This window comes from Genypterus blacodes, unplaced genomic scaffold (genome assembly GCF_046128005.1).
Source record: "Genypterus blacodes isolate CSIRO-AG114 ecotype Tasmania unplaced genomic scaffold, CSIRO-AGI_Gbla_v1 ptg000008l_1, whole genome shotgun sequence".
Taxonomy (NCBI): Eukaryota; Metazoa; Chordata; class Actinopteri; order Ophidiiformes; family Ophidiidae; genus Genypterus; species Genypterus blacodes.
In genome coordinates this window covers 2,012,315-2,028,802 of record NW_027466822.1, presented here as the reverse complement: position 1 = coordinate 2,028,802, position 16,488 = coordinate 2,012,315, and the positions used below count along the sequence as shown (strand labels likewise).

The 16,488-nt window shown below is 42.9% G+C and overlaps 1 protein-coding gene across 2 annotated transcripts in view; it reads left to right on the top strand.

The window, feature by feature from the left end:
• Positions 1-16,488, top strand: part of kalrna (kalirin RhoGEF kinase a) — an 85,318-nt gene that overhangs the window by 29,182 nt on the left and 39,648 nt on the right. The window contains exons 18-38 of one of the 2 annotated variants that reach the window (XM_076156189.1): positions 52-298; positions 483-649; positions 873-992; positions 1,826-1,894; positions 2,558-2,707; positions 2,876-3,025; positions 3,472-3,586; positions 4,002-4,117; positions 4,431-4,553; positions 5,072-5,254; positions 5,341-5,462; positions 5,973-6,039; positions 6,132-6,241; positions 7,068-7,137; positions 7,255-7,344; positions 8,070-8,162; positions 8,264-8,375; positions 8,508-8,698; positions 8,789-8,890; positions 10,300-10,448; positions 12,335-12,437. In XM_076156189.1, coding sequence (XP_076012304.1) covers positions 52-298; positions 483-649; positions 873-992; positions 1,826-1,894; positions 2,558-2,707; positions 2,876-3,025; positions 3,472-3,586; positions 4,002-4,117; positions 4,431-4,553; positions 5,072-5,254; positions 5,341-5,462; positions 5,973-6,039; positions 6,132-6,241; positions 7,068-7,137; positions 7,255-7,344; positions 8,070-8,162; positions 8,264-8,375; positions 8,508-8,698; positions 8,789-8,890; positions 10,300-10,448; positions 12,335-12,437 — 2,649 coding nt within the window. Of the gene's footprint in view, positions 1-51; positions 299-482; positions 650-872; positions 993-1,825; positions 1,895-2,557; positions 2,708-2,875; positions 3,026-3,471; positions 3,587-4,001; positions 4,118-4,430; positions 4,554-5,071; positions 5,255-5,340; positions 5,463-5,972; positions 6,040-6,131; positions 6,242-7,067; positions 7,138-7,254; positions 7,345-8,069; positions 8,163-8,263; positions 8,376-8,507; positions 8,699-8,788; positions 8,891-10,299; positions 10,449-12,334; positions 12,438-14,855; positions 14,952-16,488 lie in introns of those variants that run through there. The other variant, XM_076156171.1, reaches the window with a different exon arrangement.

Here is a 16,488-nt window from a genome sequence, read left to right as displayed (position 1 = left end):
AATATTTGAATTTCTGTAAATGCAACCTTCTTGTTTCCTTTGTACTTGCAGGTCACAACAGAGTTGGACTCCTGGAATGAGGATCTGTCTCGTCAGCTGAGTGACGCTAACAGCTCCGGTGGCAGCACTGGAGTCGCAGGAGGCAGCACCTCCTCTGGCACTACAGACGACATCGGCTTGGCGGAGCAGCGGCTGAAGCGACACGCAGAGAGGAAGGCAGCGATGAACAACATGACCTACGAAGTGATGCAGCAGGGACAAGACCTTCACCAGTACATTATGGAGGTTCAGGCTTCAGGTAACACACACATACAGACACACACTGCTGTGCCAGGATCTCCCACCTGCTACTCTGTCCACTTAAGTGACCTCATCCCTAATACCAAAGCGCTGACTTGTCCTTTATTCCATTTGGAAATAACAAAAACTGTGATAGTCACAGCAATTTTTTTAATGTATGTGTGTGTACGTGTGTGTGTCAGGTATCGAGCTGACGGGGGAGAAGGATATGGATTTGGCCTCTCAGGTTCAGGAGCTCCTGGAGTTCCTCCATGAGAAACAGCAGGAAGTTGACCTCAATGCCCAACACACACACACGCGGCTGGAGCAGAGTCTGCAACTATGCCACATACAAGCTGAAGTTAAACAGGTATACACACACACACACACACACACACACACAGACACACACACACACACACACACACACAAAAGGGTAGTGGTGATAGATCTGGATAAAGGAAGGTGGAAGAAAAGGAACTATGCAGGGAGTAAATGAATAAATTAATATTGTACAAGTTCACATCTGTACACACATTTTTCGGTGTGCAATGGTTTTTGTCTTTAAGTGTTAACTCACTTACTCTCTGTAGGTGTTGGGTTGGATCCGTAATGGTGAGTCCATGTTGAATGCCAGCATAGTGAGTGCCAGCTCACTGTCTGAGGCCGAGCAGCTGCAGAAGGAACATGAACAGTTCCAGATGGCTATAGAGGTATGTATTCACACGCATACACACACACACACACACACACACACACACACACACACACACACACACACACACACACTAACACTGAGTGAACATGCTGAGTTACCTTCAACATTTCGGTACGAAATCAATACATTTTATCAGAAAAGTAAAATGGAGAAGACAAAGTGAAACAGACAGGGAGAGAGATACAAAGTAGTCAAAGACACAGAGGGGACACACAGTTGACAACACACGACACTCTTTCTGCTTTGAAAACTTAGCAAGAGGTATGGCTGAAGAAATATCCAGCTATTGCATTTTTGTGACTCAAGCGCCTGTTAAGGGGCAACCTTAAACAACATCTACTCCTGACGACGTCATGATTTGATTGATTGCTTTGATAGAATTCATAAAATAGCTTACTGTTAACATATTATTATTCACAAAGACCTAATCAATCATTCTAAACCCAATCCATGTCATTTTTGAGACACATTGCTTGATGATTGATGATTGAAACATGAAGTGGGTAGAGTCCGATGGGACGTAACTGTCAGGTTCATACTTACATACATTTGGGTTCATTGATTAAGCACACAGTGTGAGAACAACTTAATTAAGGTCATTATAAATCAGTCAGAAGGAAAATGAGATGTGGGAAAGGTGTGTGTTATCGTGTCCATTCTGGGGGAAAAAAACCTGGGTGTGTCGATTCTTCAAATTCATATAGGGTGAATATTTAAGATTGTGATGGAACAGTTTTAAGAATGGAGTTACCTTAAGCTACTGACTGGCTGAATGATGAATTGATTTTTTACAGCAGCTCTCCTTTCCTCTCTCCTCTTTCCTTTCAGTCTCTTTTTCATGCCAACTCTCTCCAGAAGACTCACCAGAGTGCTCTGCAGGTCCAGCAGAAAGCTGAGGTATGTCCATACTCACTAAATATGACACTTTACCGCTCTTAGTGACACTTGACTGTCTAGCTTTGTGAAAAAAACACCAAATACCTCATTTAATCTCACTGTCTCGCCATGACGTAAGGATCGAACAGTCTCATGTCTCATATACTGTATCTCATCTTTCATCTCATCTCATATTAAGCCATCAACCTACATCCTTTCTTTCATTTTATGTGACCTCCATTCACTTTCGTCAATTTCAGCACATTTTCCTTTGTTGCAAACTGGAATTAAAAAACATATATATTTAAGGTGATCTCACCTCATCTGAACTGATCTCATCTCCTCTAATTTCATTGGCTGTCATCTGCTCTTATCTGATGTCATCTCATTTGATATCATTTCATAAACAGTATTTAATGTCATCTTTCCATTCAGCTCTCTCATTCATCTCGCTAACTTTGCTTATTTCACCCATGCAGTCAAACCATATAGCTGCGTAGCTGCTGACATTCTTCATGTCATCAGATAATAATTCTTTACTTCCAATAATCTTGCACTGTCCTTCACGTCTTGTCCTATCTGACATATGTATGTATTCCTTTTGTGGTGCATGCTGTATCGCAGTGAATTTAAGGCTCAATATCCTAACCCCAGCATTGTCTTCTTCCTCCTTGTGGCCTGCAGATGATGCTGCAGGCAGGTCACTATGATCCTGAGGCCATTCGCAGCTGTGCTGAAAAAGTGGCCGTTCACTGGCAGCAGCTGATGCTAAAGATGGAAGACCGCCTGAAGCTGGTCAATGCGTCTGTGGCTTTCTACAAAACGTCTGAACAGGTAGACCCCACACTGTCACGCACACACACACACGCACACGCACGCACACACACACACACACACACACACACACACACACACACACACACACACACACACACAGACCTGTCTTTGAATTACATTTGTGAGACATTTTCTTCCTCTTATTCATCCTATGTGTTTGTCCAGGTGTGCAGCGTCTTAGAGAGCCTGGAGCAGGAGTATCGTCGGGATGAGGACTGGTGCGGCGGTCATGATAAATTGGGGTCGTCGATTGACTGCGACCACCTTCTACCTCTGATCAGTAAACACCTGGAGCAGAAAGAAGCCTTCCTCAAGGTGAAGGAAGACTCATCATCACCTGATAGCTGGACACAGAGAAGATGTGAAGAGACTGAAGAATAGAATAGAAGAGCATAACTATGGATAGCATAGGATGGAATACAACAGCATACGATTTATTGGAAAAACACAGAATTGAACACAACAAAATAGAATACAGGAGAATGTTTGACATAAAATGACGTTTGAGTGTCTCTATGATGTCTACAATTGTATAGAGTTGAATGAATGATGATGATGGTAAAACAATAACAACAAATGAATGCTGCAGAGATCCAGACCATTCAGATATGAGTGGAGATGAAGCCAGGTGAGATTTGAGGAGATAACATAAGAAATGGGACAAGATAATGTGAGTGTTAGAATGAGTGTTAGATGATATTATTAAATAAAACAAGATGAAATTCAGCAACATGTTTTGAGTTTCTTTTCCTGTGTTCCAGGCGTGTACTCTTGCCCGAAGGAATGCAGAGGTCTTCCTGAAGTACATCCACAGGAACAATGTCAGCATGCCAGGAGCCACCAGCCACAGCAGAGGACCTGAGCAACAGGTTAAAGGTCGGCACAACCTCTGCGCTTGCACTTCCTCTGAGAGCTGCAGCTGAGCTCCTCCCATAACATTTAAAATATCGATCACATAGTGATCACAGCAAATCAATTGATAGTTTTACTAGCTCATCCTCACAAAACTTCCTATATTAGCTAATTTGTTAAATTTCTTTAGGCTTTTTTTGCATATTGTTCATTATATCTGTTTTACATACAGTATTTGCTTACAGCCATTCAGCCTCAGATTGATATTGTGTCTCCATAAATATTTGATAATTGCCCAGAGAAAATTTAGATTAATTTGTTCCTCTGATGAGAATCTTAATGATTTGTTGAGTTGATGAGTTTCTGGAAGTAAATATTTGGCTTTTGTGGTTACCATGAGGCAATTAGGTTATTTAATTATGTTTTGGTGTGTGTGCAGCCATCCTGAATGAGCTGCTGCAGAGAGAGAACAGAGTCCTTCACTTCTGGACCTTGAAGAAACGAAGACTGGACCAGTGTCAGCAATATGTGGTGTTTGAGCGCAGCGCCAAGCAGGTCAGAGTCTGTGTGCTTGTGGGAGTGTGTGTGTGAGTTTGTACGTGTCAATGCTGGCCAGATGTGTGCTTTACTGGAAACATACTGCACAAAAGAATGGCTGCTTTGTTTTTGTAACACCTCATATCAGGAAGGTTGACAACAGAAGTTGAGACTTGACTTCACTTTGTGTGGATGTATGTATGTGTGTGTGTGTGTGTGTGTGTGTGCGTGTGTGTGTGTTTGTGTGTGTGTGCGTGTGTGTGTGTGGATGTATGTATGTGTGTGTGTGTGTGTGTGTGTGTGTGTGTGTGTGTGTGTGTGTGTGTGTTAGGCATTGGATTGGATCCAGGAGACAGGTGAGGTTTACCTGGCAACACACACCTCACCTGGAGACAGCGAAGGGGAAACGCAGCAGCTTCTCTCAGACTACCATCACTTCAGACACGCTGCCAAGGTACTCTCAGTTTGGGTGTGGGTGTGTGTGTGGGTATGTGCACACACGCAGTGAAATGGGAGCTGTGCAGCACTCCCACAACTAAACTAACAACAATGAACAGTTCATCTTTTACCAATCACATTCAACAGCAGTATTGTCCATCAAGCTGACAGCACTTTGTTTCAGCACAGACCATTTCATGCCAGTTTAATCTCCGGTCCAATTGGCTGAGACTGCATCCTTATTACTGAGTTGAGGCTGACCTGCTCTTTTGTTTAAACACAAAGACAGAAAACATTAAAGTTTGTGTGAACTCCCCCCTCCTGTACCAAACCCAATTTGGTAACTGGACCTTCCATTCAGTCACAATCAGTGCAGAGGATAATTCAGAAAGTACTTTGTACCATGATGGGGAACCAGAGATACACATATAATGGCTTTTGTATGCGTCTGTTATGTTACATTCCTGTCATTAGTACTTTTTTATACTTTCCTTTACCTTGTGAGTGTGCAGTGTTTGTGTTATGGTCCCACAGCAAACCAAAGACAAGGTGAAGCTGCTGATCCAGCTGGCAGACAACCTGGTAGAGAAAGGTCACGCACATGTGTTGGAGTTGAAGCGCTGGGTCAGCACAGTGGACCGCCGTTACAGAGACTTCTCCCTGCGCATGGCCAAGTACCAAGAGAGCCTGGAGAGGAGCCTGGGGGTCAGCTCTGAGGTGACCTCTGACCCCTGTCTGAATGCCACTGAGTTTTGTGTCATTTTTTTGTTAATTAACAGTTGTATTTATGTTCCTGTGTGCAGGACACTAAAGACTTGGAGCTTGACATCATCCCTGCCAGCCTGAGTGATGACCCCGAGGTCAAACTGCGCGACCCCAATCACGAGGTCAATGAGGAGAAGAGGAAGTCGGCCAGGAAGAAAGAGTGAGTAAAGGAGTGAAGATGGGAAGAGAGATGCAGAGAAAGATGCCACGTCATGTACACGTGCACTTCAAATGTAATATGAGACCGTTTCAATGGTCTGTGAGATGATTCCTTTGTGTGTGTGGCTGAAGCACAGAATACACTGCAGCGGTTATGATGACCTCAACCACACACAAACCATAATGATCCAGCTGTTCATTGTTATAATAATAATATCCTTTGGTTAATATATGTTTATTGTTTATATGTGTTTAACCATCAGTCGCATCCATTCTCTCATGTATCCAATGTGTGGACCGTTGTGCTTCATCATGGAACCTGAACATTAAACTGGCTCCAGATCGTAGAAAGCATGTCTGAATGTGACTGAGACTGATGTGAACAGTCAGCCAGGTTCACATATGTGCAGCTCCTCACTGCCATCCCCAAACCTCTCACATTTATCCACTTCCCTCTCGTGTGTTCATGGACAGCTGATGTTCTCTCTGCCATGTTTTTTACCCGTCTCAGGTTCATCATGGCAGAGCTGCTGCAGACAGAGAAGACCTACGTCAGAGATCTGCAGGAGTGTCTGGAGGTAACAAACCGTTCTGAACGCTGTGGAGATTGTAAATATGATTCTAATGGTTTGCTCTGTTTAATCCATAAAAATGTTTCCCTGTCTGTCAGACCTACCTGTGGGAGATGACCAACAGTGTAGAGGACGTTCCTCTAGGCATCACCAACAAGGAGCACATCATCTTTGGCAACATGCAGGAGATATTTGACTTCCACAGCAAGTGAGAGACATGCAGTGTACAGTGTGTGAGCATGCTCAGTGCTATGATTTTAGTCTGATAGTTAGTTGGTTGGTTTGTAGGATTTATTCTACAAAAGACATTTGCTTACCTCACCCTTGCTAGTTTAATCATCTGACTGGATGACTCATCAATGGACAGAGCCTGTTAGCCTGTTAGCCTGTTAGCCTGTTAGCCGTCACTGTCAAAGGGCCCTCATTGTAAAAGGGCCCACCCAAGAGGGCCTTTAACAGAGCCTGTCAAAGTGTTGTTGAGCAAGACACCTGTGTCCTGGACCACTGTCATTTTAAAAGTCCACTTGCAGTAATATCTATATTAGCAGATGGCCTTGTAATGGTTCTCATCTGATTACATTACATTACATTACGGTCATTTAACAGACAGGTTCTCATCTGATTGTACTGCACAACAAAGTTTCCTTGCCTGTTCTCCCTGTCCCCCTGCCCTTGCTGCTTCCTGCTGGGAATTGCAGCTTAACGGTCCCTGGAAATGAACCACAGAGACAATAAACACGGAGCCACATTAATGGAACCAATAAAAGGTTACACAAGTGTCGAGCTTTAACTCCATAACAGAGGAATCTCTCAGGAATACATGGGGCATAAAGTAAACAAGCATACGTATAAAGTTCACAACTACCACTTAACATAAACCTCGAGAATAGAATAGAATGTTATAGAGTCCAGAACTTGTCGGTGTAAAAACGTGATAGATGTCACATCAGCATTGTGTGTTTGTGTTTTGTGTGTGTGTGTGTGTGTGTGTGTGTGTGTGTGTGTGTGTGTGTGTGTGTGTGTGTGTGTTCTAGTATTTTCCTGAAGGAACTGGTGAACTATGAGCAACTACCAGAGGATGTTGGTCATTGCTTTGTCACTTGGGTGAGCATCAGTTGGCCGTTCTTCCGCTTCACCACTGACCTCAGACCTTTGTATGTCATCCCATGAACACGCACACATGTAACAATGATTTCCTCTCCTGTCCTCTCATTTTTTCAGGCCGATAAGTTCCACATATACGTGAATTACTGTAAGAATAAGCCAGACTCCAGCCAGCTTGTACTGGAACACTCTGGCACCTTCTTTGACGTGAGTATCTTGTTGTAACCACGTATTAAATTTACATCTCAATAGTAAAATGATAGCTATGTTTTCTACTCTGTCAATAGCTGCCTTTGGATTATTCTTCCACTAACACTCCCAAACCTTACCACATTTGTTTAGAAAATCTTTTTGGCCATTGCTTAACGCCTTAATCCAGTTTTGCATTTGGCACAGTAGCAATGTTGCTGTCAGCCTGCGAGGGGATTTGCAGGCAGGGGGAAAAATGAAATAACTCAGAGATCGAACACGTAAAGTTGATTAAATTGCCTTTGCATTAAGCTTTAGCTTGTATTCCTACACCCTTATCATCCAACATGTTGACCACACTCAAGAAATTGACTATCCCGTTATCCTGTGTCAAGTAAATTGTTTCTGTAACTGCTGTACTGCTCTTACATTCTGGTAAAAGAAAAACAGAGGCCACATCCACTCTGTCAGACAACAAAACTCACTTGTTCTCTCATTTAATATGATTCTTAAATATTTACCCTGAGAAATATTTACAAAATACAAATAAGGGTTATGGGGACTGAATCCTCCTCTGCTGCTGTAGTTCAGCTATTCTGCCAGCAGGTGGCGTGTGATCATGTCTTTATTCACACCAGCAGCACGACCAGAGCAATTGACAGCATAATAACAGACACAATCAAACACACTTTTCTTATGCTGGACATGTATTTTATTTACCTTTTGTGTTTATGTGTGAACAGGAAATCCAGCAGAGACATGGGCTCGCTAACTCCATCTCCTCCTACCTCATCAAACCCGTCCAAAGGATCACCAAGTACCAACTACTGCTGAAGGTACACACGCTCTCTCGCTCACTCTCTCGCTGTTTGTGTTTGCACTCCCATATAAGCATTCATAACATTTAACACCTGCCTCTCCTCGCCTCCTCCTGCAGGAGTTACTGTCTTGTTGTGAGGAGGGTAAAGGGGAGATTAAAGATGGACTGGAGGTGATGCTCAGTGTCCCAAAGAAGGCCAATGATGCCATGCACCTGGCAATGTTAGAGGGTAAGATGCTGTATATACCGATGTTGTTATACAAGCACTGAAAAATAGCATGTATAATTAAGATGAAGTGGTTTCATCTTTGTCCAGAACATTACAGGACTTGTAACGGTGCTATTTCTTTCTCATTCCCAGGATTTGAGGAGAGCCTGGATGTGCAGGGCGAGCTGATCCTCCAGGATAGTTTCCAGGTTTGGGATCCCCGCTCCCTGATCAGAAAGGGGCGGGACAGACACCTCTTCCTGTTCGAACTCTCTCTGGTTTTCAGCAAGGAGATCAAAGACTCAGCGGGCAGAACCAAGTACCAGTTCAAGAACAGACTACTGGTAAGCTGTGATTGCTGCTGTCACATAATGTGTTTTCTTCATGAGCTGCACCGTCTTGTCTTTAATTGTTCTCTCCTTTCCCGTCTCTAGACGTCAGAGTTGGGGGTGACTGAACACATTGAGGGCGACCCTTGTAAATTTGCTCTGTGGGCAGGACGAACCCCCTCCTCTGATAATAAAACTGTGCTTAAGGTAAGGCTCAGTTAGAAACACCTTAAATTCTTGGAAATTCAGTGATAGTCCCTGAAATAAATCATGTTAATCTTCAGTGGTCTTCAATGTGCCAGAGCTGCTTAACCAGCTGTCAGCTTCATCCCCCTTTGAAAGCAAAATACTGACATTCACTGATTTGATTTAAACGCTGTTCAACGCTGCAAATCACTCAGTAGAGTTTTAGTCATGTTTACTGTTTGACCCTTTTAAGAGTTACATAAGAGAGAAAAATGGAGGCGACCAATGGTGTCAAGATTTCCATGACTTTTCCCATGAATCAACTGTAGGCACAACAGCATCAATGAAGCCCATGTGAATAAAGTGATCATGATGAGGAGAGAAACATTAGACATTATTCTGAACCTGCACCAGGTTGTTTAACAACTGACATGGTGATGAAGTGAAGTATGTTAAAGTGACGAGTAAAAGTTAAATACAGCCACACACCATCAGTCAAAAGCTGAGGACTCTTTGCAGGGCGCATAACGTAAAGTAAAGTAGTCTTTAATTGTCCAGGGAGCAAATGGGGATTTTCAAGTGATCCAAATACAGATCCCAGAGCATAAATAGTCCAAAACTTAAAATGTCCAAACATATAATCCAGGCAGAGCAAAAATGCTTGGCAAGAAGCAGGAAAAAAAGCACTGGAGAAACATCAAAATGAACCAATGAGGAGAACAGGAGCACATCAGGAATCCAACAAGGAAACAAGGAGCAAAAATGAGAAACCAGGGACATCTCAGGAGATAGAGCGGACAAGGAACATGACAGGAAACAAAGATAATATGGAAACAGGAGCTGTGGAGATGATAAGAAAGCAAGGTACCACGGCGCAAAAGCTAGAATACAGCCAAAGGGCACCCAAGGAGTAAAGATATACTCTGAATAACATGAGGTGAGGATGAAAGATTAACTAAACAGACACGGTGTCTGAAAGTGAAGTTAAACAAACGAGAATAGGAGATAATATGAAACAAATCAGGTAATGAACATAATCAGACACCAAAACCCCAGATCATGACAGATATTCTATCTGAATTACCTCCTACCTAAAGTGGAATGTTAATTTGTTGTAGCTATGAGATTCAATGTGAAAGATCTTTGCCTTGTAGATGTCGGCTTCGGTTTCAATGTGCAGTGAACACGTTTACATTGAACATGTGTACAGGCAATTACATTGTGATCTGCACATCATTTATATATTCGATGAAGCTCTTAACTGCTGTGCTTGCTGTCCACACTGCATTGACTGAGCTCTAAAGACCGAAACTGTTTGAAAATAACTGCAAAACATTCCTGGTGTTCTAAAAAACGAACCCTTTATCTGATAAAATGTGTTGTTCTAGTGTGCCGACATGTTTAATGTAATGTTGTGCTGCGTGCTTTAGGCATCCAATATGGAAGCGAAACAGGAGTGGATTAAAAACATTAGGGAGGTGATCCAAGAGAGGATGATCCACCTGAAGGGGGCGCTCAAAGAGCCTCTGCATATGCCTAAAACACCAGCACTGAGCAAACCCAGGAATAACACCAGGAGGTAAGCAAACACACACACACACACACACACACACACACAAACAAGTTTTACTGCTTCTCAAACGGCATGCAGTATGAGGGAATCGATAGATATTGGTTCCAGATTTGTTCTTGTGTTTTAGGTTTTGAGAGCCATAACCAACAGAAAAGTCTAGATTTACTGCCACATTTTGGTTCTGAACAACAATCTCACTAAATGTGGGATAAAGGATTATTTTCATTGATTCTGGCAGGCTGGAAAGTGTTTCATTTTAACGGAAAAGTACCATTTCTTATGATTTATCTCTTATTTTTACTGCCACATAAAGGAAAATGAATGCATACTCGCCAACAATAACATCGAATTTTAGAATATAATTTAGAAGTAACCATCAGTAATTTGTCTATAAATGGACTGTACTGTAATCGTGTGGTTAAAGTGATTAATTTCACAAGGATTAAATGCAATAACATAATTTCTCCAACAGGTGGTGACATAGAAAGTGATGCAAGGCAGTGAAAATCCAGTTTTTGGTCTTTTAACTTGTGAAACCTGGTTTGCCATGTTGGCCCGAACATAACGGGACCCCAGTGTTCAAGTCAGGCTCAGTCATCATTTATATATAAGATACACTTTGGTTTTGGATCGGGTTCAAACCGTAATGTTCTGTGATGAAGCCCCACTGTCCACACACACATGGCACATGTGACCTAAAACAGATTCAATTGACACAGGGGTGGGGTTCTGGTCGGTCCAACAGAATTTAAAAGGGGTCCCACCCAGTTCCCGATATAAAACTCTGCTCTGTGTTGGGGAAGGTTTGGTTTGGACACAGAAATCATAGTACTGCGATACGAGTCACACGCAAAATATTACATGTTGGGTGGATGGATGGACAGCACGCTTGGATAACAGATCCGGAACAAATTCATAACTTCAGGCTCGATTGAATCTCTAAGCTGGCTAAGGATTACACAAATTTAAAATGTTTGGGGATAAAAAACTTCTAAACTAAAACAGTTGTGATCCTTGGTTGAAAAAGTGAAGTTTGATTATCAGGAATACTAAAGGTTAGGACTCCAAAAGAGAACATAGTCTTTATTTCAACTAGAAGACTGGCAGGAGTCCAACATAAAGTCCAAGTTCAAGATTCACAAAGAAGACATCAGCAATCAGGAAGCTCACATCAGACAATCTGGCAGGGAGCGAAGTAGAACCAGCTGATTATAAACTGTGAGTAATCAGGGAGTGGGGATCAGGTGTGTAAGGAGCTGAGGAGTCACTGATGGGTGTCATGTGACAGGCAGGTGAGGGAAAGTGTAACAAAGGGGAGAAACACCCACACATACACACACGCGAAGACAAGCAGGGAGGAACAGAGAGGAAAACTGGGATTGTGACATATCCAGACAGTTGTGATCCAGTTATGATGTTTACTCCGCAGCGCCACCTGCCTGCTGGTCAGTGAAATGCCATTCAACAAGCAAAGCTGGACATGCTGGGACGATTTAGCACACACTGGCCTCATTAAAAAGGGGAGTGGGAGGGATGGATTGTTTTGATCCTGAAACATTCTTATGCAACTCAGCTGTTACTTACACTATGATTGTTGTTTTAAAAGCACCTGATGACTCCATGTTGTGATCCACAAGTAGAGACATTTCAAGTACACAGTGGCGCTGTGGGTAGACACATCATCGCTCCCTGCTCCCACGATAATTAAGACAATAAGATGGAAAAGCTTTTCTGCAAGTTCAAACAGCTTATCACATGTGTGTCATCGCCACTGGTTATTGACTTCAGCGCGTGCAAAATCTCTTTCGTACAGGTTTCTGTTTGCTGAGAGGGTTGCTGCTGATTCTGCCTCAGGTTTACTTACTAACAGTGTGTGTGTGTGTGTTTTCCAGGGAGGGAGGTGAAGATGGAGACAGCCAGGGAGACGGCAGCAGCCAACCTGATACGGTCTCCATTGCATCCAGGACGTCCCAGAACACTGTGGACAGTGACAAAGTAAGATGCACAAACACGTCGTACACAGACTTGCTGATAGCTGATTGGCCGATTGAGGCGATGACCCACAGCGCTACAGGGTCTCCCATGCAGTTCTAATAGGCCGGAGCAGGGGCTGTGCACATGGCAGTGTTTGTGTTTGAACTTGTCAGTGCCAGGTGTTGCGATGTGGCCTTAGTGTGTGTGTGTTTGTTGAAGCAGTGTGTAGTCATGTGTGCATGTTCAGTATTGCCACCATGTAAACAGACGTGCGGCGCGTGATGAAAAACTGCTTCAGGTTGTGTGTTGGCATCTGTGCTGATGCTTCCTATCAAGCAGCCGCACATGTACAAGTAAGAGCTGCTTCATTGTCACGTCCGCACCTGGATTATTATTATTTATTTTATTATTATTATCATTTTTCACACAAACGCACGCGGCTTTTTTGTGGGAAAATGAAAGATTTTAATGTTTTGAATCCACGCTAAATTGTAAGCATGTGAAAACCCCGCCTAAAGTATAACCTTTATTAGAAAAGGTGTTGACTCAGCTTATAGAAGTAGTTTTCCTCACAGTGCGGCTCAAAGTGCTTAAAGCTCTACAGTCATGCTTTCAGACCAAAACACAAACAAACAAACAAACAAACAAACAAACAAAAGTGCAATATTCTGAATACAGTTTGGATCCGTCTAGATTCAAGCGACTATTTAAAATATCGCAAAGAGAAAATAAGAATTGGACCTCATTTCTATCGGCCACGTAAAAGTAAACAACCCACATCACATCCATCAGCATATGTCTGCTGTGTCCTTTCTGCCTTGGAACACAGTTTGTAAATGCTGCTGTTTTCTTTCTGATATCACTGTTATGCTTTGCTCATGCATGTGATTCATAATAGTTCACATTTTTGCCCTGATGCCCATGTATCCATATTACAGCTACATCCAAAATAGAAACAGCTGGGATGTTAACTCTCACGCAAGGTCAAGCAATCACTCTGTTTGCATGACGTTTGACAGTTTTACCTCGTTTGATTGATTGAAATTTGCATAAACGGTACGACGCCCTTCCTGTCTAATGCTACAATATTAGCAATTGTTTGTTATCTTATCTTACGAAACACATTCACACACACACACACAATTTGAGTTGAGGGACACAATTGCTGTGTGTTCCTTCTGTTTTCTGCTTGTAGTTAGAATATATGTAAACATGCTACTGTGAGCACGGACATGGAATTTGTATTTTGTAATGTCAGGTTCATGCAGTTTGTTTTTCCTGCTGTAAAAGTTTGCAGCTTCTCTTCATTCTTCTTTCTACTCTGCCTCTCTGCCCTCTGCCCACACACTCTTTCTTATTTTCTCCTTATTGTATTCTTCACTCATCCCACAGTCTTTCCCTGACCTTCGTCACAAGTTCCATTGGCGTGTCTGTGGCGGGTGTGTGTGTATGTGTGTGTGTGTGTGTGTGTGTGTGTGTGTGTGTACTGTATGTGTGCAGACAGGGTGGGAAGCTACTGTTTCTGGTGGTTTTCTGGGAGGTTAAATTTCTCCCTCTTACTTTTTGTAATCGTTTCCCCCCGCCTCACTCTCTGCTGTCCTCTTTCCGCTTCTCTCCATCCGTCTCTTCCACTCTTGGCTCTGCTCTCTCTGTCCTTAGACAAGTCCTGCAGGTACACCGTGCATTAGAACTTCCTTAAGAGACGGCACTCAAAGTTTAGGACTTCTGAATTCACTTGTGTTTCGCCTGTGTTGATATGGGTTTGACTGTGTGTGTGTGTGGATCATGCCGGACCTGTGACACGTTTTGAGCCTGTGACGTCTTGTGTGTGTGGAAAGTGTGTGTGACGTGGTGTGGCCATGTGAGTCAGCAGTGGTGCAGCCTGTGGTCTGCGTGTTATTTAAAGGAAGGTTGCGGTGGTTTTTAGCACCGGTACCATTTTTTGTTACAGTCGACAGAAAACTGCATTTGGAGTACAAAATGTCTATGTGTCTCTTTGCACTGTGTCTGCTTTGAAGTGTGTGTTTTGTGGCCACTAATCATTTCTTTTGGGGTTCATACATACAGTTACACACTACAGTATTGTGTGTGTGTGTGTGTGTGTGTGTGTGTGTGTGTGAACGCTCATGAATTGGATCCATTTTTTGTCTTAATTCGGAGTGAAGCTTCTCAGTACCATCTGCTGGTCATATGACTTCTGTGTCTCTCTCACACACACACACACACACCCTGGTGGGTTGCAGGGAGCGGGAGAAATGTGAACACACACACACACACACACACACACACACACACAAGCACACACATGCATATGCACCAGTCAAGCACAAAGCTACAGCTGTTTGTTCAGAGGGAGAGAGAAGGAGAGAGAGAGAGAGAGAGGGCGTGTTTGTGTGTGTCTGAGGGGAAAATAAGGGAGTTGTCATAGACACAGCGACAGTCAGTCAGTCAGTCAGACAGACATACAGGCAGAGAGGACGACAGGTCAACATGCCAAAGTGGATGAACTTTAAACTGTTCAAGGAGAGCAGCAGAGTGAGTACAGACTACAGTTTATACTATGATACTGTGTGCACCGCTGGCAGAGGAGTACTTGGCAAAGCGACACACTGCTAGTTGACCCAGTCACAGATGTTTGACTTCGTTATTACACCGTCACATTTATTTCTCCTGTTCCCACGATCAGTTTGATTGCAGTCAAATGATATCTAATAATAAAAGTGAAAAGTTAAAGCTATAAATTGTACCAATCTAATCAGAGTTAAGGTGATTTCTGTAGCTGCGTGTGATCTTTGTCACGCCGCCTCTAAATGTAACGTGTCATATGATTAGAAATGAAGCAGCACAAAACAAATAATGGCAGACATAACAATCAGTGCTTTAAATACTTAGTTAAAGTCCTGACTTCATGATTCAGTACACACTAACTCACTCCACCTTAATACAGTTCAGACTTCTGCACTTAATGTCTGAGTGCAAACAGCTGATGTGTGCAGTGTGTGACTGTGCACTGAGTTTCAGACAGCTTTGCACTTTTCTTTATGTTATGTGTTGGTTTCCAGTTGAGGTTTGGTCTTCGCTTCATCGGGTAATGCAGATCACACGTCTTGTTGACTTTCACTTAGCGTAATGTAAAGCTGGACTGTGTGTGTGTAATGGGGGAGATTAATGGTTAAACAGGGCGTGTGTGCGTATGTGTGTGTGTGTGTGTTTTTGCTGGGCAGAGACAGGAAACGGGCTATTATCTGGCACAGAGAGACGGGCCCAATCAAACGTCTGAGGCGATGTGGCTTTGATTCAGATTATAGAGCAGACAGACGCAGCATACACGCATTAGTACGTTCACATCTTTTTGGCTCTGCCCACCACAAGTCATTCAATCCGAGGGAGGAATTTTCACCGTCGGCAAGGGAATCTGCTGTCATTCGTCATCAGACTCAACTCAACAACTTCTTGTGCAACAGCGGCCGTAAAAAACTCGTGACCTTAGTATTGTGAGGTTCTGACATTATGGTCAAAATGAAGTTCTGCACATAACAACATTCATGGGCCTTTGGCCTTTGGTTCTTTAGAAGTAGAACATGTCTCTGAGGAGTCTCTGCGAGTCTATATTGGGGTGTTGCAACTTCACACTAACCATGACAACATACACCCAGATTGACTGAGTCAGGCAGTTTTTACCCCAGTGCAGTTTGTGATGTTGTTTACGACAGATCTCTCTGCTTTGGTTCATGGCTCATTTAGCTATGAACATATTAGTGTCTGATTTTTCCGCCAGTATAAGCTTGTCTGGTTACGCTGGTTATCCATACAAACATCTGCTGATATATTTCACTTTAAGCTGTCTGTGCCGCAGCATCAGTGATGGTTATGAAACACTAAAAATAACGTGTGACTTGATCTATGCTTTTGCGTCCACATGCCTTTTTTTTTTGGGAAATTTGTTTTTATTGAAGCAAACATTGTACATGACATTGCGCAGTAAGATCATAAGCAATCATGTCAGGGCTTTCCATCCTGTAGCTCTATTTGGATGAATGATCATATCACCAAGCCTGTCAGTATTCTCACC